The 27,761-nt window shown below is 36.4% G+C and overlaps 1 protein-coding gene across 1 annotated transcript in view; it reads left to right on the forward strand.

Moving 5' to 3' along the window:
* epg5 (ectopic P-granules autophagy protein 5 homolog (C. elegans)) overlaps positions 1-27,761 on the forward strand; it is a 49,976-nt gene that overhangs the window by 15,127 nt on the left and 7,088 nt on the right. The window contains exons 16-39 of the mRNA XM_056458248.1: positions 1,649-1,914; positions 2,039-2,179; positions 3,489-3,630; positions 4,882-5,079; positions 5,174-5,284; positions 5,362-5,484; positions 6,523-6,689; positions 8,741-8,971; positions 9,847-9,970; positions 10,965-11,112; positions 11,405-11,576; positions 12,886-13,048; positions 14,582-14,724; positions 14,799-14,955; positions 15,178-15,372; positions 16,718-16,931; positions 18,782-18,906; positions 18,987-19,194; positions 21,160-21,235; positions 21,333-21,436; positions 21,581-21,756; positions 25,572-25,751; positions 25,832-26,041; positions 26,128-26,272. Of these exons, the coding sequence (XP_056314223.1) occupies positions 1,649-1,914; positions 2,039-2,179; positions 3,489-3,630; positions 4,882-5,079; positions 5,174-5,284; positions 5,362-5,484; positions 6,523-6,689; positions 8,741-8,971; positions 9,847-9,970; positions 10,965-11,112; positions 11,405-11,576; positions 12,886-13,048; positions 14,582-14,724; positions 14,799-14,955; positions 15,178-15,372; positions 16,718-16,931; positions 18,782-18,906; positions 18,987-19,194; positions 21,160-21,235; positions 21,333-21,436; positions 21,581-21,756; positions 25,572-25,751; positions 25,832-26,041; positions 26,128-26,272 (3,919 nt within the window). The remainder of the gene's footprint in view (positions 1-1,648; positions 1,915-2,038; positions 2,180-3,488; positions 3,631-4,881; positions 5,080-5,173; positions 5,285-5,361; positions 5,485-6,522; positions 6,690-8,740; positions 8,972-9,846; positions 9,971-10,964; positions 11,113-11,404; positions 11,577-12,885; positions 13,049-14,581; positions 14,725-14,798; positions 14,956-15,177; positions 15,373-16,717; positions 16,932-18,781; positions 18,907-18,986; positions 19,195-21,159; positions 21,236-21,332; positions 21,437-21,580; positions 21,757-25,571; positions 25,752-25,831; positions 26,042-26,127; positions 26,273-27,761) is intronic.

A 27,761-nucleotide genomic window follows, 5' to 3' on the forward strand; every position in this document is an offset into this window, starting at 1 on the left:
AAAAAAATGTTCAGCACTCGTGTAAACATCGGAAATCTTTATTTGACAAATACTGACAAATAAATACCAATGTCAAATGCAGTAAAGACGCAAAACAAAGCAATAGACTCTGTTTAAAGTCCCATTTTCTTGGTTCAAGCTGAAATCTGGTTGATCTGTAAGTTTTTTTTTTTTTTTTTTAGATGTCAGATGTCTCTCTTTAAATGCAAACAACAAAAAACAGTCGTAGTCATCATCTAACTGCATCTGTAGTAAATATACAGCTGATTGGGTGAGTTCTCTATGGGGATTTCTGTGTTGGCGGAAGTAATGATACACTGCGTGAAATGAAACCAGACACCACGTGACATCATGTGAAAGAGTCTATAGTGCAGTGTTTTCTCTAGAGTTTTTTTTTTTCAAGCTGCGGTGGCAGGCCTTTTACACGGATCTTCCAACTACATATGGCATTATTTCAATGACAAATGTCGTGAGCGCAGTATTACAAGTTGAGATCACATTCATGTAATACAAGCACGCTAATCTCTTTGCTTGCACACTGATTTCCTCTTCGTGCACAAAAATTCTTGCACACCCTCAAATATACGCTGCTCAAGTGCAGATTTTCTTGTGCAATCTCAAGTAAACGCTGCTGAAGTGTAATTTAGTGCATCTATGTAACAAGTATGTCTCCAACATTTATTCGATTTGCGAGGAGTATTTATGAATGTCTCCAATAGACCTACAGAGCGGCATTGATGTTTCCTGAAGTAAAGTGAAACGGCTAGAAACTCCAGCAAGATGAAGTCATTGTATGCAGAACCATAGACCTTTATCTATAAATGAAGTACAATTCTGAAAACTGTTTTCATCTTAACTGAAAGCGAAGTCGTGTTTGCTGGCCTCATGTGTCACGCAGCCCTGTCAGTCAGTCAGTCAGTCAAACAGCATGTACCCTTAAAGGGTTAAACAATTAACAAACAGCACAACTATGATTACTGAAAAGTTTGCTCTGTTATAATTCACTTACATTTTTATATGTTTTGGTGCGATTATAACCCACTATTACAAAAAAAAAGTAACAACTTAAAGTTTTAAATGAGAAGCTGTAATGTAGCCGTGGCAGGAATGAATTTTGGTGTGGCGCCCCGCTATGGAAGAATGAATGTAGCAGAAACCATGTAGTGGATAATTAACCATTTCTGTCAAAGAATATTGTCTACTTCGCATCAGAATTCTGTGCTGTATCTGTTATCAGCTTACAAAAAAAATCACACACCACCTGTTCATGATAACTATTATTGATCAGCACATGTTCTGATTGCGTGTGTGTTTTGAAATGTGAAAATTATCTACAATCTTCTACAACAGACAGATCTTTTAATCACAGTTTTTGTGCAAATCCTGTTCTGTGGACATGTTTATACATGTTACTATGGGAAACCCCACTCCTACGTCATGTTGTGATGGGCCTCAAAATCATCTGGGATTTGGATTCTATTTTAACGTCATTAAATTTAAACAGAGAATAGTTGTGTTTATTTCACTCCAGTATGACAGTGGACACACTATACCTACACACAGTTCTGTCAAAACACCTTCCAAAAGTTGATTTTGCATCATTTGCGTCCTTTTATATGATACTTACAGCGATTAATGATCTCTGCAGGTGTCTTACCTGGCTAATGTGGTGCGGCTTGGCCAGACTCCAGAATCCTCCTTTAATCAGTGGGCTTGGGATTTGGTTTTGAGGCTAAAGCTTCACGCCAAGGAAAAAAGTCCACAGGATGCCTGGTGCCCGCTTCCATCCTCCAGCGCCCCCAGTGTGCCAGAGATCACAGATTCTCCCATCATGCACCCAGTGTTCAAAGCGGTCAAGGCCAGCATCCCCATTGGCTGTTTTCTGGCTCTCAAGATGACCACCATCGGGCACAGGTTTGAAAGAAATCCTCTTTTGATTCTAACAGATGAAATGTAACCACCTTAAACTGGCTGACTCATCATCAGCAAACTAAATCCAGGAACATGAATTCATTTTCAGTGTTTTGTGTTTTGACAGTTTGGAGAAGTTTTGCAGTGAAGGAATATCTCTGCTGAAGACTCTGGTTCAGTCTCGTCATCTGAAAGCTGCCGTGCATATACTGGAGAACATTCTTCCTGTGGTCTACAACTGCCAGTTCTACCTGCTCAAGAATGAACAGTGAGTAACATTTGTGAATCTATTCATGCTTAGTCATGTTACCACTGTAAGGCCAGCATACAAAGGGCAGGGTTAGTGACAGCTACTAACAAATGGCATAATAAATACACTTTATGCTTAAGAAAATGCTAAATGCTGCTAAAAAAAAAAGCTTATATGTTTAAAGCAGCGTATTTATTTCATAGTTCATCCTTCGTCCTTGTGCATCTGTTGATATCAGATTTCTGCATCTGCAAATTCATAAATACCATGAATTTGAAGGTTTAAGGTGTGTGAAGTTATAGTTGAAGGCAAAATTTTACTTTTTCCAAAAATTTCCAAGTGCTGTTTAACATAGGGAATATTTTTTTCAACACGTTTAGACATTCATTCATTCATTTATTTTCATTTAGTCCCTTTATTAATGCGGGGTCGCCACAGCGGAATGAACCGCCAACTTATCCAGCACATGTTTTATGCAGCAGATGCCCTTCCAGCTGCAACCCATCTCTGGGAAACATCCACACACACTCATTCACACTCATACCCTACGGAAAATTTTGCCTACTCAATTCACCTGTACCGCATGTCTTTGGACTGTGGGGGAAACCGGAGCACCTGGGGGAAACCCACGTGAACGCAGGGAGAACATGCAAACTCCACACAGAAACGCCAACTGACCCAGCCAAGGCTGTGAGGTGATAGCACTACCTACTGTGCCACTGCGTGGCCACATTTAAACATAATCATTTCTAATAACTCATTTCTTTTTTTCTTTGCCTTGAGGAAAGTCCATAATATTTTACTAGATATTTTGCAAGATACTAGCATTCAGCTTAAAGTGCAATTAAAAGGCTTAACTGGGATGATTAGTTTAACTAGGTAAGTCATTGAAAAACAGTGGTGATTTGTTCTGTAGCCAATCTAAAATATATATTTATTTATATGTATATTTGTATATGTTCCTTAAAGGTGTAATAATTGCCTTAATTTTTAAATTAAATTCCTGTCAAACTAAAAGATATAAGACTTTCCCTAAAGGAAAAATATAGGAAATACTGTGAACAAATTCCTTGCTCTATTAAAAACTAATTTCACTGGAAGGCTAATAATTTTGCCTTCAACTGTATATGGAGGTGATTTTTTTTTTTTTTAGGTGGTGCTGGGATTTGGCTGCTGCGACTAATGGCCCGCTTAGTTCATTGTTAGCACTTAAACTGGCTAATTGCTGTCTTTAATTTTTTTAAATTGTGTTCATAAGAGATAATAATGAATTATAGTGTTGTTTTTATTTAATCAACCTCTATGCATTTATTCTAATATTAATCAGGTTTCTGAGCTGTGTCCAGCTGTTTTTACAGCTGGATAGTGGCACTCAGGGCGTAACCCAGCAGGTCACACAGAAAGTGGCCCAGCATCTGATTGGCACCGCTACATGTGAGAACATCAAACTGATAAACAGTGTGATCCAGGTAGGTTTTCCCATGTACAACAATTGTTCCTCAATTTTTTTCTTTATCCAAAATAGGCTTCTGCCAGTATCACATTTTCTTGTTCTAATTATTTGCTAAAGCTTTTGTCACGATATACATTATTATTATGATATTGACCTTAACTGCAAAAAAAATAAATAAATAAAAATCTTTAGCAGGTATAATAACAAAAGGGAGTGTATTTCTTTACTGTATGTACATGTTCAGACTAAATAAATGTTGAAAACAAGTTAAATTGCATAAGGAAATTAGAATAGGTAACCATTTGCAGAAAAATCTTATTAATAAACATTAGTTAATGCATATGTTATATGTATACATTAATAAGAGAATCAAACTGAATTTTACTAGTTGTTAACTCCATTTAGTAAAATGATTGTTAGACGCATTAATATGTGTTAACTAAAGAAATTAATGTTACCTAAGATTATTAAATGCTTTTATAGTTGTCATTACATTGACTTAAGTTAAATTAACTGATGTTAGAAAATTTTACCTAACTGTACTGAGTTAACTAATAAAGGGCCTATAAATAATCACAGAATTTTCAACGTTGTACGCCAAATTAGCATGTAAGAATGTATGTTTGAAAATAAATGGCCTATAGGATATAAGCAGAAATATGCAGAAGGACTTTTAATTTTTCAGTAACAAGCACTTCTGGTGAACTGTATGCCATTATAAAGTCAGTGTGTTTAACGTCTATTTTCATTAAAAATCATTGATCTTCACTGCCTCATTGATATACGATATAACGTGGGTCTCAGAATGTACAAAAAGCACTGCATTCAATTACATTTTCTCGCGTCATGTCTTTAAAATATGAACATTTATTTTACTCCAGTATTTTCAATGGCGTTTCTGCACTCGCCTGCTGATCCTGATGGGTGCGTGCGTGTAAACGGCTTTACATCTTGTTTTACGCTTGAACAACTAAATGAACGTTGAAGTCTATTTAACTGATTAAATTTTAATTGCATTACAACATTGATGCTTTCAAAGGAACCATATAAAATTGAAAAAGGAACATTAACCGTTCACCGGAAATCTATCAGTGTGGAAAGAAACTCTAGCTGTACATATACCCTATTAAGTAACATTATTCAAATGTTTGGGCTTAGTAAGTATAAACTCCTTTTAAAAAACAAATCTTTCCAAACACTCGTGTATAGATAAAAATACAATAAAAGTTTTATAGGATCATATGATGATGATCTTCTTGTGCTTCAGGCTCATGTTTTGGAGAGCTCCAGGAATGGACGCGTTGGTGCAGTCGCTGTTTTTGAGTTCTGGCTTCAGGTTTTGACTGAACAGAACCTCTGGCATCGAGATAGAGCTGTTCTCTTTCTTTTGGACCACTTGTGCCGTTCCGCATTTCTTCACCAACAAGAGGAATGTCTCCAGAAAATCCTCTACCAGCAGCACAAGGTTATTTAATAAGACGTAAACATGGATTTAATTGATTCAGACTTAAAAGCTAATGTCTTAAAAATGTTTGTTTTTTGTTGGATTTGCCTTTTAGAGTGCCTTAGGTTACCACGGAGACAAAGGTTTGCTCTCATCTATTATGGGCTGGATAGTGGCAGGAAATGTTACTCCATCTTTTATTGAGGGCAGTTCTCTCACAGGAGAGGTACAGTATGTGCAGGTTATTACTTTTACAGTACATCTTGATTTAAGGCTTCACGTGCTTCATGCTTTTATTTTAAGGTGTGGTTTGCTTGGTTGGTCTTAAACATGGAGACAATGTTTGAGGAAGACTCTCAGCTGCGACGCTGTGTGGAGCATGAGCTGCTTTCAAACCCTGCGTGTACACCAGATCAGGCTTTAAAGGTACACGTTGCTTCTGCTCAGTCAGTAAAGTCATCATTGGCTTTCTTTCTTCTGTTGAACACAAAACACGATAATTGGAAAAAAAGATGGAAACTGGTAACCATTGACTTCCATAGTGTTTGTTTTTCTTCCTGTTATGGATATGAATGGTTACAGGTTTCCAACAATCTTCAAAATATCATCTTTTAGGTTTATTTTTGGGAGAACTATACCTTTATTGTTGTTTAATTGTCTAAATATTTCAGTTTCTTACTAACTTGCCAGAACAATGCATTCATCCTTTTGTTTTTACGCCTCTAAAGAGCCAAGGTGGTTGAAGAAAAACATGAATTTTTATTTATTTTTGCATATGTCCAATTTGCAAGACAATATTAAGAAGAGGATAAATATTTTCTTCTCTCATAACATGTCCAATGTCACACTACATAATAGTTAGAGCAGAGGTGCCCAAACTTTTTCTTATGAAGGGCCAAAATCCCAAAGGTAAATATACAGTAACAAACTGTATTACCTTAAATTTGCTATGGGTAATTTCCTCATTTATTTCACAATATTTAAAAATAAAAGGAACAAAAGTACTTTAATAATATTAACTAATGCATTATTTATATTTTTACATTTTATAATAACTTTATTACAATAAAAACATAAACAACTCCATCTGTAACTCTATAACTATATAATATGGATTTCAATGTCTAACACATTAGTCGAGCTGCTTTTGCCTTGATCTGTGCACCGATGTCTTCTACAATGTCTCTGTGGATCAAATGACAGTATGTGGGGATGGCAGACCAAATCAAAAGTTACAAAGGGTCAACTTTGGCCTGTGGACCCTAATTTAGCCATCTTTGGATTAGAAGGTCTAATTGGTGACTTTTTAAATTAAGTATTTAAGAAGTTTAAAGATTTTAAAAAGCTATATAACTATGAATCATGTATGACTGTAAAGATAATAGAAGGGTGCCTTTTAATTTTACATATATTGATGTAACAGACATGCAAATTCATTAGCCTCTTTATTGATCATTTTGTCAGAAAGCCCAGGTGCGCCTCAAGCTTCAGGTTGTCCCATCCCTGCAGAGGCTGATGATCTATCGTTGGGCTCAACAAGCTTTAGCCACTCCTGCGGATCATCCAATCCTGCCTTTGGTGTGGCAGAAATTCTTCCAGCTTTACCTCCGTCAACCTGGACCAGAGTTTGGGTGCGTTAAACAGAGAGACAATCTGTCCATAAGATAAATGTTACCTGTTTGGCTTGGGATTTTTAATAGCTGCCCATACAGAAACCGTATATATGGCCATATATCAACATACAGTTGAAGGCATAATTATTTCCCCTCCTGTGAAATTTTTATTCTTTTTAAAATATTTTCCTCAGTGACTGTTTTGAATTTTTTCAAAGCAATTTTAAGGTCAATATTATTAATTACTTAAGCTTTTTTTCTCAGTTGTCTACAGAACCATCCACCATTGTCCATTTAACTTGCCCATTTAACCTAACTTACCTAATAAATCAAAAACTCCTAGTTCATTCATTTTACTTTGCCTTAGTCCCTTTATTCATCAGGGTTCACCACAGCAGAATGAACGCCAACTTTCATGCATGAAACATATGTTTTATGCAACGTTTGCCCCTCCAGCTGCAGCCCAACTCTGGGAAACACCCATACACATTCGCACACATACACTACAGCCAATTTTGTTTATTCAATTCACCTATAGGACATGTCTTTGGACTGAAGCTGAAACCAGAGCACCCGGAGGAAACCCATGGGGTGAACATGCAAATTCCGCACAGAAATGCCAACTGACCCGGCTGGGACTCGAACCAGTGACCTTGCTGTGAGGCGACAGTGGTAACCACTGAGCCACCGTGTTGCCCTAAAACTCCTAGTTAAACATTTAAATTGCACTTTAAGCTAAATAATAATGACTTAATGAGTAAAATATTATTTACTGTCATCATTTCAAAGTCTTAATAAAATATTGGAAAGTAGTTAACTGTAAAACTATTATGTTTAAATCTTTTTAAAAGTTATTTTCAACATTAAGCAGCACTAGGGAACATTTAAAAATTGTTATAATTTCACAGGAGGTCTAATAGTTTTGACTTAAACTGTATTTATAAAATTGGTAGTTAATGTACATGTACATGTTTGTAATTCTAATTGTAAAATTGTTGATGAATATCACTATTAATAAACCATAAACTAAGATTTTCAGCTCAATTAACTAATTATAACTAATTAATAATGTACTAATATAACTAATTAGCTGCTTTTTAGGTTAGTAAGGTAGTAGTTGGGTTTAGGTATTGGATAGGATTAGGCATGTAGAATAAAATCTTACTTTTTAAGTACTAATAAACAACTAATATTTTAATTGGCAGGTAATGAGTCAGTAGTTTATAATTTATAGTTGGAATTGGCACTTAAACTAAAGTGTACTTAAAATAAACCAAAAAATGTAAACAGGCACTTTTGCAATATTTTATAATATATGTTGTATATATGACTTTTTTTTTTTTGTATTAATTTGTATGACATACAGTGTATGTGATTTTCATATATTGCCGTATATCAGATTTCTTTATGGCTGATACTTAGCAAGATTGCCAAACTTTATATGTACCCTTCATGGAATTCTAATTCACTTCAGTGCAGTTGTTAAACAATCCTTGTTTTATTTAAAGTACATGCTGTACTGTCAAGTAAAGATGTGTACACTGTTCACTTTTCCTTCTTTTTTCCTTCCTCCCCCTCACATGCCTTTTGTCCTCCTTTCTCATTGAGGATTTCACTCAGTTCGTTTCACCAGATTTTACGCTTTTGTGCAACAGTGCTAATGACTCTGATAAGGCTGATGTTCCAGCTCTTTGACTAATATTACTTCTCTTTTGTCTTTATATGTTAAACTATGTTACAGATGCAGTTTTATAAGGTTATTTGTCCATACAAAATATAGATTTGTTTTTATAAGATAGCTGTCCGGAATACTTTTGTTGCATTTTTTTTAAACATAAGGAATTATTCTCAGCTCATATCATTAATTTATATATATTTTTGAATGGAAACTAGATAAATGCTCTGTGTCAGGGTCCTGATCAGTCACTGAGGGGTAACTTTGCACTAATGACCAGCAGACTGTACATTTTGTTTTGTTTCTTTAGAGTCATTTACTTGTGAATCTGGAGTACAATGTTTGGTTTAATTATGGATGATGATGATAAGCCTTTAATATTTGACACCATCAGGCTGGAGGTGAAAGGTTGTATTGGCAGGCGTTATTTCCATAGTGCGGCCCATCTGTCCTTGCTGAAGAGCCTCAGACAGCGGCTGGTCGAAGTGTCTGATTTTCACCATGCCGCCAGCAAGGCTCTGAAAGTGCCCTGCGCTAGTGGGGATTCCAGTGATGGTCTGCTGACTCCCGGGACGCCCATCACACAGTATATGACCTCTCCTGACCTGCACACTGAGATAGTGCGGTAATTTCTAAAGTTTACTCCTTTCTGCATCTGTTCTTCTGTTTACTGTTTAGTTGAGGGTCCTGTTAAATTAGCAGGGTATCCGTGGGGTCTTAAAAAGTGAGGTCATAATGTCTTAAATCTAAAAAAAAGTCTTAAATTTACTGAAATATTGTGTTGTAGATCTTAAATCTATTTTTAAACAGGTCTTAATTTTCCTTTGTTCATGTATAGCTACCCAATCTGGCCAACACACAACCAATCACCAAAAATTCATCTCAATAAAACTTGTAATTTTTTGTTTAAGAATGAAATTTTTAACTCTGTTTACCATAATGATTGAGTTATTTTCCTTACAATGCACACATTTAGTTTATTAATTATAGTTTTTACATCATTTAAAACATTTTTCTTTTCTTTTTCTTTAAAGACGGGTTATGTTGAAAAAAAAAGTGTATGCATACAACTAGAGCTTGCCTGTTTTGACACAATATTACATTTTTGTTTTATTTAAAAAAGTTTTTTATTATTAAATTATTATTATTATTGTATCATTAAGTTTATTAAATTTATTTTAAAAAGTTATGAGCTATTCGAAAAACTCCTTAGCGATCAGCCCTGTATGAGTGTACATTTTCATTCATAGTGGTCTTAAAATGTCTTTAAAAGTCTCAAATTTAACTTGCTGAAGCCTGCAGAAACCCTGATTAAGTGATGAAGTTAAACATCAGGATGAAACATGTAGTACTATTAGCAAGCTGTTAATACATCTGTTTCTTTAACTCAAATTAAAAATCAAACTGCTTGACCATTTAAGATTTGATGTTATTAGTAAATAGAACTTTTATCATTCATCCAGATGCATTATATTTAATGTCCCAAATCTTATTGTTCAGGCTCTTCACTGTGTTTGCACTGTGGTTGGATGACGAAAACCTTCAGAAGCAGGAAATTTACTTGCCCTCTTTGCCAAAGCAGTATGACACCCATCGCCTGGCCAAAATTATGCAGCGCCAGCAGGTAAGGCTTTGCTGGAGTTCCAGCACATTGCAAATGTTTGAGTTCAGATGGCAAAGTTAAAATCCCATCCCATCCTGTAATGTTTATAAATAACATTCTCCTGAGATTCAGGAAAGAATGTTTTGTGGATTTAGTATTTTAGATCTGTTTAGAGCAAAAACAATGTAATATTGTTATTAACCACCAATGTTTGGCTTAAAGATTAAACTGTTATGAAAGATATACCAGAACATGTTGATGTACCAATTTGCTTTGTGTAAAATGGATATACAAGGGTTTTCCCATTTCATATAGTGTATCAGTACACTGTATCTAATTTGCGTTTAGATGTGTAATAATGGGAGTAATAATTGGCACAATGTTTTATAGGAATAATGAACTTATTCCTACAAAGAAAGTGTTCAAAGTGAATTTCCTAACATTTGGTATTTTTGAAAAGCCCTGAATGTGCACTGTACATGATATGTAGATGTAAAAATGTGACAATTGATGTCTCGGAGAAATGCACTCAAATATAATGTCCACTACAGTGGACAAAAGTCCATTCCCGGCTCTGAGGAGAATATTATTTTAAATAACCTTCTCAAATGAGCCTTGTCAGTCTCTCCATATTTAACAAATTGTAGAATCACAAGTTTGGGGAGAGTAAGATTATTTTAAACGATTTATTTTAAGTGCATAAGTGTTATTATAAGTGTTTCTGAAAGAGATCATGTGCTCATCCAGGGTGGATTTCTTTTTCAAAAAAGTTGTAAATAGAGACAGTAAGATGCTTTTAAAATCTAATTTATTCCTGTGATGACGTATATCAACTATAAGCAATTTGCAGATCTCATCTACGTTTTCTTTTAACATAACACATTAATAAATGGAAAAGTTTTTTGTAAGTATTTATTTTATTTATATATATTTTATATACACTTTCAGATGTTTTTCACACAAAACCTAATGAAATACGAACTGACAGTAAATCCGTGTGTGACTCCATCTTTAGGAGGTGTGGATGGAGCATGTGGACATTGAGCGAGTCCAGCACGAGCTGCAGGAAGTGCTCGATCTGTGGTCAAAGGTCAAGAGTGAACCTGCAGTCTCACAGAACAGCAGCTCCTCCATCTTTACCGACTTCATCAATCCTCTGGCTGGTACTGAGCCCCACTATAGATATATAACTCGCTTTCTGATGTCTGATTTCATAACAGCTTCAGGCATATTTAATTAAAGCATGCATGAATTAAAACATTGGCAATTCAGGGGCTGCATTATGTCACCAAAACACTTTTGTCTTGTTCAATTTATAGTTTTGAATAATAAAAACATGTAAATTTTTTGGTGTTTAATATTCAGAACTAACATCAAAGCAATTCGTAATGATTCATTGCACAACAGATGTTACGTTTGGCACCAATAACATGTTTCTCAACTGTTGTTTTGCAGCAAGGGAGCGTATTCTCACTCACCTGAGAAAGCATGATGCTCCTCAGGGGCCGCTGCTGCCAGTGCCCATGAAAGCTCCAGTGCCTGATATTCCCACTGCGAGTTTGTCCGATGAGAAAGTCTCCACCACCTTAATTCAAGAAGACCTCACTAAGCTCCAGCATCAAGCCAAGTAAGATTCAGTACATCAGCACTTGCTAGTTGCATTCCAAATGACACACTGTACAATGTTACACTACTTATACACTCAACCGTGGATTGCATGAGTTTAGAGTCATGCCAAATGAAACAGTAAAGTTTTTTACTGAATGGAAATCCAAACCACTTCCCTGTTGACGTTTAAAACATTCAGGTGATATAATCGATTACGTGGGAGAATGTTGCTTGCACAATCTAAAATAAAGTCATCCAACCTCAGCGCTCAAAAGCTCCTACCCTTCCAAAGCTGTATCTTTTGATTGCATGAAGTGTTAAACATTTTACTCTTCTATTTATCAATTGTTTACCGAGGCCATGGTGCTGCACCGGAAAAAGGTGGTTTGCCATCTCCAGGTTGAAGGAAAGTCCTTACCCCAGGCACCCTTCCTTGCTTGGGCATCTTTTTCGGATGCCTCCTGGACGCCTACCTAGGGAGGTGTTCCAGGCATGTTCAGGAGGTGTTCCCGGAGGCCTTGGGGAAGACCCAGGACAGGCTGGAGGGACTATGTCTCACGGCTGGCCTGGAAACGCCTAAGGACCCCCCCGGAGGAGCTGGAGGAAGTGTCTGGGGAGAGGGAATTCTCCTCTGAGAACTCTCCCTAGACTGCTGCCCCTGCAACCCGGCCCCGGAAAAGCGGATAAAAATGAATGAATGAATGTTTATCAGTTGAATAAGTGCATCGTCTGCACTGCAAAAAGGCTTTTCTTTCTTAGGTTTTTTGTCTTGTTTCTTGTCCAAATATCAAAGAATTCTTAAAACAGCAAGCATTTTTAGACCATCAAAGAATAGTGTCATGCTTTAAGAAGTAATATGCCAAAATTAAGAGAGTTTTACCTTAAAACAAGCAAAAAAATCTGTCAATAGGGTAAGCAGAATAATCTTATGTCAAAAGGAAAATCAAGATTCATTTGCTTACCCCGCTGGCAGATTATTTTGCTTGTTTTAATGTAAAACTTGCCTAATTTTGGCAAATTAGTTCCTAAAACAACTTCAAAGTGCACTTATTCTTATTTTTTTAGACATTTCAGTGCGAATGCACTACCTACACTATTTACTCTGCACAATTATGCAGAAGAGTGCATAAGTATTTTATTTTTAAGTCATATGCGCTGTCTCCTTTTGAATTATGTATTGGTTGATAAAGGGATATCCAGATTTACTTAGTGTAAGTTAAGTAAGTCTGTTGTGACGCTATTAAATTGCTCAGTGATAAACTATATCTGTATCTCTGTAGAGTATGTGCTTAATGTTGGTGTAAATCACAATCGTGTGCTCTTCATAGGTTGGCAACGGTCCGGGAAACTCAGCAGGTCGCTCTAGACAATGAACTGTTGGAGGTGTTGCCACAGCTCTACATAAACCGGGAAGACCAGCTGTCAATGCAGTTGGAGTGCCGTGGTAAAAGTGGACAGCCCTGCCAAGGTCCGGCACATATCACTGTTAAGGTGAACAAATACCTGTGTTTTGAAAAGTTTTGAAATGTGCTTTTAAAATCTTTTATATCATGTAGATTATAGTCATTTTCAGGAGCCAAATAAATGTTGGTTTATTGGAAAATTTACTGGGCGTCACGGTGGTGCAGTGGGTAGCACAATCGCCTCACAGCAAGAAGGTTGTTGGTTGGAGCCTCGGCTGGGTCAGTTGACATTTCTGTGTGGAGTTTGCATGTTCTCCTAGTGTTCGCGTGGATTACCTGCGGGTGCTCCGGTTTCCCCCACAGTCCAAAGACATGCGGTATAGGTGAATTGGGTTGACTGTATGTGTGTTTCCTGTTGATGGGTTGCAGCTGGAAGGGCATCCGCTGCATAAAACATATCCTGGATAAGATGGTGGTTTATTCCGCTGTGGCGACCCCAGATTAACAACGGGACTAAACTGCAAAAAAAAAAAAAGAATGGAAAATTTATTTTCAATTATAATGGGTGCGTCAGTGATTAGCACTGTCACCTCACAGCAAGAAGATTGCTGGTTGGAGTCCCAAGTGGCATGTCTGTGTGGAGTTTGCATATTCTCCCTGCGTTCACTTGGGTTTTGTCTGGGTGCTCCGGTTTCCCCCACAGTCCAAAGACATGCGGTATAGTAAAAACCCTAAAGGAAATTAGTTAGCTCTTTAAAATTTTTGTTTGTGAAAAGACATCAAGGCATGTCTGAATTCAAATTCTGCTTCACTTCCTGTCTGTCTCCAGAATTTTCTTTTTCTGATTGATTTTCAAAAGCAGCATGAGCATATATATTTTTTGACTAATGTTTTACACTTTTAAAGGCATTCCTACCAAGAAGATATACCGTGAGTTATCACCAAAGTTCCCTCTATTTGGTTTTACATGATTAAATCATTATACTCGACGTCTGTCTGAAATCAGTTTTACGAGATGCCGTTGTGCAGAAAAGCAGCTACCTTTGCATGATAAGGCAGCGAGGCAATTGCCTAGGCAAAGTCAGCTAGCAAAAAACCTCAAACTATTTTGGAACAAGTCAAAGGTAAATGATGGCAGAATCTTCAATTTTGGGTAAACTATCCTTATAATGTTTTTATTTCAATGAGTATGAGGTTGTTAAGCATTTTGAATATTAAAAGGGGGGGTTCTCCTGGAAAAAAGGTAGGAAATCAGCAGAGCTAGAAGAGCTAGTCTATAGTAGATGTTTGCCTGTTGCAAATCTTTAGTGTCAGGCTTAGTATATCAAAAGCAGAATGAGTTTACTGTCAGTGGTTTGTCACTTGCATTGTGTCATATCCAGAGAAGACAGAGTTGCTGATTATAATGTTTTCATTTTCTTCACAAGTCTTACTGCTTGTGTCTGGCATAGACATGGCGTTAAAATAAAAATTGAGAATATAAAAATTTGTTAGTCATGAATTAGTTTTTCCTTCTATCTCTCTCTAAATAGTTCACGTCTTCTTTATTTATTAATATTATTACCAATTAAGTATTATTACCTCCAAAAACCTCCTACACCTCTGTCATTGTGTGTTTCAGTACTCAAGTATGCACAAACTGGAGCCGGTTCAGAATCAGATCCAGTCTCTGAAGAGTGACATTAAACAGCTGCAGGCTGATGGAATCAAAGCTCCTCCTCAGAGTCTGGCTGAGGCGGCCGTTCACACTGAGAACTTCATCACGTCAGTACACTCTCATTCAGTTATGTTATCTGAGCTCCATTCACTCAATGTAAAGGTCACATCTTCTTTTTTAGGGCCTTGGTTAATGTTTTCAAGCTAAATCCATCCCCTGGTGTACTGAAGGTGGGCATCACGGCTTTCTATCAGATAGTGTCGTTTGTGTGTGAGGACACGCAGAGACATCCACCAACCCGCCAGTTCTTCACGTCCTGCATTGAGATCCTCGGCCAGGTATCCCTTCTACCCCAGTGTTCAGGACAAATTCTTTTCAGTGCATTATTTTAATCCCAGTTTCACAATTTTTTACAACATTTTTAATTTAATTAGCTTTTTTCTACATGGAATATTTAATTTAAATAGTAAATTATAGCGAATAACTGTTTATGCTTTGAACGCTCACCTCTTACCTGTTGCTTTTAATACAGATCATATAAAGTACATTTTTGACTGCAGGTCTTCATTCGGGACGTCCAATCAGAGTGTAAACACATGCTGAAGACTATCCTGCTCAACAGACGTCTGTGTAACCTGTTGTCGCCATACTTTACCCCGAACGCCTCTCCCTCAGAACTGGTCTCTCTGTATGAGGAGGTGGTCAACACCCTCCACATCGACAGCGGTGATGTCATATTCATGCTCCTCACGAAGGTCATTTGCGTTTATTGAATGGTGTTGTAAAAGTCTGTCACACAGGTTGCATTTAAAAGCATTATCAGGGTGTTCGTGGGGTCTTAAAAAGTATTAAAAGTTGATAAATCAATGAAAAGAAATTAAGGCCCTTAAAAAGTATTAAGTCTTAAATGCTATTATATTTTATATAGTTTTTGATTATGTAGTGTATGGTTGCATGCTAAAGTTTAATCTGCGACTATAAGGATGCTGTGTATTTTATGAAATCAATAAAGTCCTGCTAGATTTGACATCATGCTGCTTTGTTTACAACCAAGGCAACACCATTATTTTTGCAGTTCTATAGGCACCAACCTGCTGTCCTGGCTAGATTTAATAGATTTTTATTCAGTATATGAATAATGTTTTAGTTTTAAATTAGTTTCTTACATTAATATTTAGTAAATATACTGTAAGATTATTAACATTACTGTTAAATCTCGCGAGTGTTTCCGGTTGAAACCTAAAGGTCTTAAAATGTATGGAAAGAGCCTTAAAAGGTATTGAATTTCACGCTCTGATTCCCGTATATACTCTGATTATGTGATAAAAACTATTTTGCAAGGCTAAAAGTCATGTTTGGAGAAGATTTTTTTTCATAATTATATAAAGTGGTGCCGTCATACTCCGCTGTATGCGGAAAATCGTTAACGGTTCGGAGAATTTCTAAATGCACAGGTATTTACTCCAGCTATATTTTTTGTGTTTATTTTGCTATCGCACATTGCCATTATTTTGGTGAACAATTAATTCATGCATGTTCATCCACTGAAAAAAAGTATGTTTTGGAAATTTTCAAAGTCTGATCATTTGCTTCCATGTTTGGACTCATAAAACGTGGCCACATTTTGACCATAAAAACATTCTTGAGTGTTAGACTTAGATTGATGTCCTGCAACGGTGTAAGTTTAACTGGTTAACTGGTGTCATGTTTTCCAGTTGCAATATTATTCTATTCATAGGTTCCAACTTATCCTTCCTGAGGCTCTTTGACGGCGGGTCCGAAATACTTACAATATTTAGTATATGAAAAACAGTATGAGAGTCGAGAATTATGTTCAAATTCATAGTATTCGAAAAACAGTATGTACTTCTGCATCCAATGGACACTTTATAATCCCATGAGCCCACGTGAGAGAATTTAGGGATTCGTTTTTAGTGAATTGACTCATTCATACTACATAGAACTTTCTTTTCTTACAAATTCAAATGTGGCATCTACTCATATAGTATGCGATTTCAGCCGCAACTTTTGATTTGTACATTTTGTTTGCTGATTTTCCCATTGGGAAGTGGAACTGAATAGTCTGCTGTGTGTTTGCAGTTTGACTTGTTTCAGTGGCTGTCGATGACACAGCCTCCGTTCTCTGAGCGTAGTCGACTGATGACCATCATCCATCAGGCTCTCTGCACATGTGGGCTAGAGCCCGAGCCTGAAGTCCTCATGCCATTCAACATCTTCTGCAAGCACTGGACTGAACTGCTGCTCTACCAGTTTCCTGACCACTACAGCGACTTCCTCCGTCTCCTCATGCAGAGTATGTCTTTCCTTTCCATTCTTCGACTCAGACAATTCTATTTGAGTAGTTTTGTGATCAATTATCAGAATGAAACCCTTTAGACCAGTAGTTCTCAAGCATGTTCCTGGAGCTCCCTGGGACTGCATGTTTTGCATGTCTCCTTTGTGTCACACCAACATTTCAGGACCTGGAGTGCTGATGAGTTGAATCAGGTGTGTTTGGAAACATGCAAAACATGAGCTGCGTCCCAAATGGCACACTATACACTTCGCACTTATGCACTATGTACTTATGCAATTACACACTCAAAAGCACAGTATGTGTATGTAGTGTCGTCCCAGTGTCGGAGCACTGTTTTTTTTTTACTAAGTGGAAATTCAAACCGTGGCTCTGATGACCTTTGACCAAAGTACCAAATAATACCTGCTATGAGTATAACTGCATTCACCATCGGGAGCCGGTATAATCACTCGTAGGACAATTTTGCTTCCACAATCCAAAATAAAGTAACAATCCAATAATCCAACATGATCACCGAAAGCTCCTCCTCTTCAGCTACATGAGCAAACCAGCGGCCGTTGAGTGCATGAAGTGTCCAACATTCCACACTTCATTTTACCAGTTGAATAAGTGCATCATCCGGGTAATTAAAGTGCACTTATTATTTTTAGATTTTTCAGTGTAAATGCACTACTTACACTATTTATACTACAAAATGGCGTAGAATAGTGCATAAGTATGTGATTTAGGATGCACCTATGCTGTTTTCAGGGAGAACCGTTGCTTTAGAACAGGGATGGGCAACTTCTATCCTGGAGGGCCACTGTCCTGCAGAGTTTAGCTTCAACTCTAATCAAACATGCCTGCCTGTAGCTTTCTAGTGATCTTGAATAACTTGATCAGTTTGTTCAGGCAAATTTCTGCAGGACAGTGGCCCTCCAGGATGAAACTTGCCAATCTCTGCTTTAGACAACAAATAAAAATGTTTACTTGAATAAAATAAATCCATAAAAGTATATGTACTTGTGTTAGTGGTATGTTTCAGTCATAATTAGTTAGTTAGTTGGGCCTCAGAGCCAATAGGGCCTGAACAAATTTTTAAGGGGGCTTTAAGATGACATAAAATGATGTAAAATAACAAAAAAAAACTGCAAATGTCTTATTTTTTTGCATAATTTGATTGATATTTTTGCCATTGTTGATTTAAAAAAAAAATCTTTAAAGTGTTCAAATTATAAATAACAAACACAAACTTGTTTTATCTTTTAGGTGTAAGTTTATTTTAAGATTTTTATTTATTTTTTGCTTTTGTTTTGATAAGATATTAGGTAGACGGGAAGCGAAGTTGGCAAGATAAAAGAGATTGGATTGGTCAAGGGTCTGTAAGCCAGGATTCGAATTCTGGACGCCTGAAGCACAGTTGCACTAGACCAGGGGTGGGCAAACTCGGTCCTGGAGGGCCGGTGTCCTGCCCAGTTTAGCTCCAGCTCTGATCAAACACACCTGCTTATAGATAATTAGTGATCTTGGAGACACTGATTAGCATGTTCAGGTGTGTTTGATTAGAGTTGAAGCTAAACTATGCAGGACACCGGCCCTCCAGGACCGAGTTTGCCCACCCCTGCACTAGAGGCTATCCCTGCAGAGGTCTTTAAAATATTTCTAATGTGAACATAAATATTTATATCCCTTATTTTAATCTGTGTCTGCATGGTGGCCATTTTAAATATCGCTGTCCACAATGAGGACAGCAATATTTAAGGAGTGAATAAAAAAACCTGAGGACCATTGTTCAAAGCATTAGTGTGCTTGAAATCATTTTAAAAAACACAGTTTGTTCTTAAAATGAACTCAATTGATTCCTGCAGGCTCTTCTGATCAGCTTCTCAGTCCAGACTGTTGGAAAACGTCACTGAAAGCGCTGGGCTGTTCTGCTCAAACTAAGAATAAGACAAACAAATCCCCCCGCTCCATGCTCCTCTCTCCACAACAGGTAACATTAAACACAATTTTAATTTCACATTCTTAAAAATTAAAAGCAGATTGTTTTGTAATTACCTTGTTTTGTTTTAGGTTGATGAAACAATTGAGTGGCTCTCAAAGTACTTTCTGAAGCTCCGACTGTCTAACGGGGACTTCAGGAGCTTTGGTCTCCTCTCAAAATGGGGGCCGTACATCGAGGAAGTCAAGGTGTTTTGGGAAGATCTGATTACCTACATCATTGATCTGGAATTAAACCATTGCAGCAAAGAACCTGTAGGAAGTACAAGACTGCTCAAAGGTGCAAATATTTATTACACAGTTTTTTTACATGGCAACTATTTATTACATAGCAACTAAATGTACAATACATGAAAGTTTGAGGTCAATAAGATATTCAGTAAGAATATATTCAAATGTATTCTGGATAAAGGGATAGTTCATCCATCATCAATTTCTAATTCTTCACTTGTCACAAACTTGTTTGAGTTTTGCTCTTCTGTAGAACACAAAAGAAGATATTTTGAAGAAAGCTGGAAATCTGTAACCATTGACTTACAGTATAAGAGTATTTGACGTCACCTTATAGGCCAATCGGCTGCTAGCTTAAAACTGGTTCCCTCGATAAAATCCCCATAGGCTTTTCAAACACTGTTCATTACACTTCCACGTTTGTTCAACAGCATAATCCTCACATGAAAATACATCTTTTAGCACTTTTGGGTCCTAAATGAAAATGTAAGAATTGAAAAGCTAACATTAGGCTAAAAACGGACTACAGCGTCTTCAGGACACTCGCCTGTAATGTCATTACCATCCTGCTACTGACAACTTTTCAAGCTTATTTTGACAAAGATTAGTCTCTTGTTTTATTATATTTTAATCCACGCTATATGTTATAAACTAATATGTAAAAAACATATCTGTATGTAGACCTACGTGCCTTTTGGATGGTTTTCCTGTGGAAAATGCATTTGTTTTGCTTTACGGTTGTTTAAAAGTTTTAAAACACGTACTGTATATTTTATAAATGTGCCTATTATTATTATCATAAGACATTTTTTAAAATAAGTTTATCACACACATACTGCCTAGTTACCTAAGTGAAATGCCTTTAAGGCCCTCCATGGATAGAGAACATTCAATATCTTTTTTTTTTTTTACGAAGTACAGTGAAAAGCAGCCATTAAATTCACATATGCTATATATTTTTTAACATGAGCATAAATATTGCAGTTATGATGGAGTTAAATGTGTTCAAATAGAAAGAAAACGACAAAAAAAATCATTAGATGTATGTTAAAGTAAAACGATCACGTAAAAATACTAATTTATTCTCACATTTGTATTACTGAAAGCAGGAAAGAGACAGACTGCACAATGGTAAGCAGTATCTTCATAAAATAGCTTTATTAAATGAATGATCAACAAATGAGTGTGTCATGACGATCTCTACAAGTTCAATTCAAGTTTAAGTGAAGGCTACACACAATATGAATGCCCCATTAGAAAAATACTAAAAACTATAAAATACTATTTATGAAAATACCAATATAACCAAATAACAGACAAATTCAATTGCCCAACATAAGCTGTAATTTAAAGCGGGCTGCGTTTCAGACAGTGAAGCTCGATGACATATAATGTCTCCGACATCGCCTGTAGTCCACTTAGCAACTTGATAGCAATCGTCTTTTAAAAGAAGCGTAACCAATTTAAAAAAAATCTAAAGTGGTGTGTAACCGATGTGTTTCATGTTGTAGAATAAAACATGAAAGTATCTTGAGTTTGTGGTAACCACAAACTTTAAGCGATTTAACTGAAATCCCAGAGGGAACTGGAACTCTTTAAATGCTAACTTGCTTCTGGGTTCTTGAATACAAATTGACGTCGTGGTTCCTCCACTCTTTGGAAATCAGTGGTTCTGGGTTTTCAGCTGTTTTCAGACTATTTTCTTTTAGGTTTCTTTTAGAAAAGAAAGAAAGCTTTATAATGATTTGAGGGTGAAACACTAAAGATTGGAATATAATAATGTATTAGATTAGATATATGCTATTATAAGAATAAATTACATTTTTATACTTTATACTCAAATCATGTGTTTTTCCTCAATGTTACTGTTTTTGGTACATAAATATGCATTCCTGAAATATTTGTAAAAATTTGACCAACCCCATATTTTTGACCAGTGGTGAATGTATCAGTAATGCATAGCAACTGTATATATAACCTTTGATTCTGTACCTTTAAATTCTCTTTAATGCAGCTCTGGAGAACCTGCATAGAAAAATGGCCAAACTCTTTGAGCCGTGGGTTTTAGTGCTTGACACTGACAACATTAGGTATGCTTTGATGTGACTCAGTGCTTTGGTTATTATAGCACTGATGATGACAGAAGTGATGAGTAACAACTCTCTTGTGTGTGTGTGTGTGTCACAGTCATCCTCGCTGTTCTCCATGGCTTGAATCAGACGCCGCAGTTGCAGCGAGCTTAGTGAGCTTATATACACGCTTGACGGAGACTTTACATGAGAAATTCAAAGGTAAACACACTCGGGGGAACAAGCCGACATGCTAATGCGATGAGTCATTCAGACATTTTCTCACTGATTTTACATTTTTTACACGCTGAAATAAATATTTAGTTCAGAATGCGTGTTATCTGTCTTATCATATTTTTGGTGCAGATCGCTTGTTGCCAGGACAAAGAGGAGCTCTGTGGCTTCATCTCATGCATTACTGTGAGACCTGCACTTCTCCTAAAATGCCAGAGTATCTGCTGTACACCTACCACACTGAGTACAGCCGTTTGCCATGGAAGGACCTGCATCCAGATCAGACACTAATGAACCAATTTTTCAATGTAAGAGACTAACAATATCTCTAAATCAAGTGTATCATGTTAATCAAATATTTGCTTGAGGATCTAAAGATATATATTAATATACTCTATTCCAAACTTTCTTGGAGGTTCTTAATCCTGCATTAAAAAAGCAAATATAGAAACCATCATAGAATTTGTTAGGATGTAATGGCTTGAAATAGTACATTCCAAAACACACAAGACATTCAGATGTATTAGTTTTAATGGTTGAAAGTTAATGGTTTAATTGTATTATTATTTTTTAAACCAATAGAACTTCTGTGATGCTTTCTTTTGTTTTTGTTTAGCAGGGACATTTGTTTTTTTGAAAGTCTCTTATATTCATCAAAAGGTTACTGATCAAAAATATAGAAAAAAAAAACAGTAATTTTGTGAACTATTATTACAAACTAGACCAGGGGTGCCCAAACCTTTTCTTATAAAGGGCCAAAAACCAAACTTGATTAAGGGATGTGGGCCGAATATATAGCAAACTGAATACACACCATATTACATTCAATTTGTCATAGGTAATTTCCTAATTTATTCCCAAATATTTAAAAATAACTAGAAAATGTTGCTTTAAATCATGTTAACGAATGCAGTATATATATATATTTTTTACATTTATTATGAACTTATTACAGTAAAAACATTAACAGTCCCATTTATAACACAATGGAGTTCAATGCTGACACTAGTTGACATGCTCCTGTCTTTGCCTTCATTTTCAAGTGGCAGTTTTTACATTTTAAAAGTCTGATTCATTTACAACATTTAATTGATACATCATTTCAGTTATATATATTTTTTTGGTTGGTTCAGCAATAAAACAATGAAACGTAAAGTTACGTAAAAATAAAAATAACAATCTCTGTCAAAGGCATTTGCCACGACCACCTTCCCAACATTCTCCCTCTCTTTTTAGATGTTATGGTGGGCCAAATCAAAGGTTATCATGGGCCAACGTTGGCCCGCGGGTCCTACTTTGGGCATCTCTGATCTAGACCATAAAGTTTGTTGGGATATGTTGGTGTTTTTTTGTTTTTTTTGTTGAGAAAGCCACTTAAATGTTGAATATATATATATTTTTAATAGAATGAATGATTTAGTATATTTCTAACATGTGGTAACATACCTCTAACATAAAATTATTTAGAATGATTTGATGCTAGCTTGTTTTTTTTTGTTTTTTTTTACATGTTTTAGCACAATGCTAGCATATTTTAAGCGTTATTATGTTGTTAGCGTATTTTAGTAGATTAAATACTTGCTATAAGACGAAGGTTTGGTTTAGGGTTATCCCATGGTTATACTTTTTAGGGACCTGCTAACCTGAAACTGTAATAAAATAATGACATCTACTGTAATATATTTTAGCACATTTAAATATTTATTCATTTGAATTGTCAGTAAATTGTTTAAAGTCTGTGAACCGTAAGTTGCTAAGACATTCATTTCAGTATGTTGATGTACTGAAGTGGAATATTGAGTAGGTGGCAGGGCTTTCTTTTGCACATTATTCACTTGTAGCCAGCTAACCAATAGAGGGTCGAGGTTAAAGGTGCAGTATGTTAGTTTGACACACAGTGGTTGAACTAGGTATTACACGCCTGGTTCAAAACACACACAAGCACAGGTTGCCAGATTGCCAACATCAACAGGAGCGAGCCTGACTATCGAGCCTAAAGGCTGATTTAAGTCTTGTTCTAAATAAATGCAGCGGCTTCTATTTCTCACAGCTGAACAACAGAAAACTGACTATGATCATGTGCTTTATTCAGTGTTAAATGCTAATAATGGAGTTTGAACGCCATTTTACATGACATTTATTGCTATACTACTGAAAGCAGCAGCAGATAGTTCACCTCAGATCTTGAAAATAAAATAAGTCGTTTGAAATTGAACTTCAGAGCTGTAACTCAAAACCAACACATATCAGTGATTCAGCATCTACATGTAATGTTAAAGAGGTTTAATTTGTATAAATTAGATTAAAAACCTTACCATTTAGTTTGAGTTACTATTCTGTGCTTCTGAATGACCGTATTTAATTTCTGTCGTGTTTCATCTGGTGCAAACAGCCAAATTCATCACTGCGTATCTCATCACGTAGCGTGTTTGTTAGGACACGTGGTTACAATATAATCTGCTCACCTATTGTTCACATTAGTAATATTTATATCATTTGCTAATTAATAACCTCATGTGGAACTCTGAATCAGGGTCTCATTTCAGAGTCTGCTACTGTCCACCGGAGGTTGCATTTCGGTCTCGGACGTATGCTTTGAGAGCCTTCATGACTGAATGAATGAAATACGCTGTTTTCCACCAAGGCAACCCAGGGAGCTGAAATATAATTGGCTAAAGTGGCATTGGGCGGGTTAAAAGAACCAAACAAACAAAGACAGCGTTTCAGCACGTAACACACATTTTCGAAGCAGATTATCTGACTTCAGATATTATTAATATTTTTCAGATACACAAGAATGTTCACTTATCATCTTTCTGAAATATCTGCAAACATATTATCAGGGTTCATACACGTTTTTACTACTAAAATTCCATGACTTTTCCAGAACTTTCAAGTAAATTTTCATGACCTATTGATTCATGTAATGTCTGCGTATACATGGTAAATAATAAGAAAAACAATGCATGTTCAAATTTATTACAGCATATCATAAAACACTCAACAATCTATGTTGTTTAAATTAGTTTTTATATTGATGTAAAATTGATGTTGATAATACTTAAACAGCACTAATATTGTGAAAGCATTTTTGGCTAAGGACAGAAAAGAAGTAAAGACAACCAACCTATATTCAAGTTAGGGCTGCACAATATATCGTTTCAGCATTGATATCGCAATGCATCATTCGCAATAGTCACATCACAGAATATGTAATGTTAAATTGAGATTATAGTTTAATATAGAGTTTAGTCAATGGATTAAAATGTATCATCTGCATTCATTTTTAAGGAGATCACCCAAAAATTACTTACCATTTTCATTACCTACACTTCACTTTTTAAATAGAACACAAAAAGAATGTAATTTAACAACTCCTATACTATTGAAACAAGTGAAGGGTGAGTAATCAGTGAGTCCATTTTAAACTTTGAGCGAACTGTTCCTTTAAGGCCTGTGACTGTGTAAACATTTCAATATTTCAGAGTTTAAAACATCCGGCCTCAAGACATATTTTGTAACTTTAATAAAGATTAAATAATATACAATAAAGACTATGCAGTGTTGATTATTCAATATCTGTACCAGAATAGTGAATACCTGAAAACTATAATTCACTTTTATATTTACTGTATTTTATTCATCTATGCTTGTAATTAATTTTTTATATATAATTAGAGATTCACACCTCTACATAATCCCCCCAATCAATCCAAATAAACCTGCTAAATCATCTGGTGAAATTATATTTACATCGCAATATACATCACAGAAGTACAAAATATGCTAATGTCAGATTTTTCCAATATGGTGCACTCCTAATTCAAGGACACAGATATTTGTTAAACTAATTTCCCTGACTTTTCCAAAACTTTATGGGCTTTTCTGGTTTTCCAAAACTTTTCCAGGTCTGGAAAATGCCATGTCAAAATTCCGTGACTTTTCCAGGTTTTCCATGGCTGTATGAACCCTGTATTATGGTATTTTTATGCTTTAGAAGAGTCAAAAACATACAAACAGCACCTTTAAAGATATTTTGACCGAAGCTGTCAAACTGATGTCAACAGAGAAGGATGCCGATCAGTTTGTTTTCCTCACAGACTTTTAATGTTATGCTTTGCAGGTGGAGAGGGGAAGCCCGAAGAGCTGTTTTGTTTTCATGGGAGAGCTGCTGTGCGAGGTGAACTGGGTCAGTGTATTGAGTGACTCTCTCAGCCCCCAGCTGAACCCCTCAACTCACACAATGGTGGTCTCCGTACTCCACCTCATGGTGTTTCTGGCCAAGGAGGATCTCAGTAAACCTGTGAGTGGCCACCTGTTTACCATAACCATCAAGAGTGGTTAACCTGTCTGAGATTAATCTGTCCTGCTTTATTTCTTCAGGAGTCCTCTGCTCTCAGTCTGCTGGACCAGTCAGCTTCTCTGCCTTGGAATCTGGTGGATTTTTCTTCGTATCAAAATGTCATGCGCTACGTTAGCACACATTACCCAGCGTCCATCGTTCTCAGTCACGACACTTCTTCACAGCAGGTCATCAGATTGCTCAGAATGGCTGCTGGATTTGAGCCGACCACACAAGTGTTGCATCACAAGGTTAGAGGACACACTGTTAGATGCACATCTGCAGTTTACATGAGCAAACTACATTTAACAGCATATGTCGTCTTTGTGTCTGTTAGGACATGACTCTAAAGTGCCAAGCTTTCCTTCACCTCATGGTGCAATTCCTGACCTCGCTAGATCAAAATGGGAACATCAGTCTGGCATCGCTGGAGACAGAAATGGAGAAATTACTGGAGAATATTGTCATTTTCAACCCTCCTGGTGAGGACAATGTGTCATTGCTATTTCATTTTCATTTTCTTGTCAGCAGCAGACGATTCAAGGTTATTGCAGAAGCATAATTAGTAGTTGTGTGTAGCAGTGGATATTAAAGGGATAAAAGCAGCTGTTTGCTTCAGCAAGACCTAGTCTGTGTTCACACTGCACACACTTTTGGTGGTTTTGTGAAGTCATTTAGAGGGTGGAAAAAGTCAGGTCATTTTGTTTATTTAGTGCCCAGCACATCAGTTACCATGGTGATGACAAAGGCATGGGCAAGAGTAGGGAAAGCAGAATAAATGAAAAAATTCAGACACAGATCTAGACGCATTACTTTTCACAAAAACTAAAGTGCACCTGATCAATTTTCTTTGGCATGCTAGAGAACTCTCTGTGTTTATATGATCAACATGGCCAGAATTGTTTGAACACTCATATTTTCATCAGCTGAAATCTTTTTTTTTTTTTTACATTTCTGAATTAGCTGTAATATATTCAGTGATATTAATTGCATATTAAATTTATACTTGATTTATACTAATGTTTAATGGATTTTAATCAGAAACTTCACAAAATATAAATGTTTATTTCTTAACTGTCTTCCAAAACACTGCAGAATATGTGGTATTTAAAATTGTAAATTCTTGGTTCAGATTTTGCCAAAGTTTACAAAATTGTGTATTAAATTAGTGACTAAAACATTTATTTAGTTTTTTCCTAAGTTTGGCATTATTTATTTTTGTTTTAATTAGTTTTTTAAATTTGAAGGAATACTGTGCAATATCATTATCATTTTGAACAACTGTTTTAATATACACTCACCGGCCTCTTTATTAGGCACACCTTACTAGTACCGGGTTGGACCCTCTTTTGCCTTCAGAACTGCCTTGATCCTTTATGGCGTAGATTCAACAAGGCACTGGAAATATTCCTTAGAGATTTTGGTCCATGTTGACATGATAGCATCACACAGTTGCTGCAGATTGTCGGCTTCACATCTATGATGCAAATCTCCCGCTCCACCATATCTTAAAGGTGCTCTATGGGATGAGATCTGGTGACTGTGGAGGCCATTTGAGTACAGTGAACTTATTGTCATGTTCAAGAAACCAGTCTGAGATGATTCACGCTTAATCACATGGTGCGTTATCCTGCTGGAAGTAGCCATCAGAAGATGGGTACACTGGTCATAAAGGGATGGACATTGTCAGCAAATATACTCAGTTAGGCTGTGGCGTTGACACGATGGTTAATTGGTACTAATGGGCCCAAAGTGTGCCAAGAAAATATCCCCCACACTATTACACCACCACCACCAGCCTGAACTGTTCATACAAGGCAGGATGGATCCATTCTTTCATGTTGTTGATGCCAAATTCTGACGTTACCATGTGAATGTCGCAGCAGAAATGGAGACTCATCAGACCAGGCAACATTTTTCTAATCTTCTGTTGTCCAATTTTGGTGAGCCGGTGCGAATTGTAGCCTCAGT

This window comes from Danio aesculapii, chromosome 5 (assembly GCF_903798145.1).
Source record: "Danio aesculapii chromosome 5, fDanAes4.1, whole genome shotgun sequence".
Lineage (NCBI taxonomy): Eukaryota > Metazoa > Chordata > Actinopteri > Cypriniformes > Danionidae > Danio > Danio aesculapii.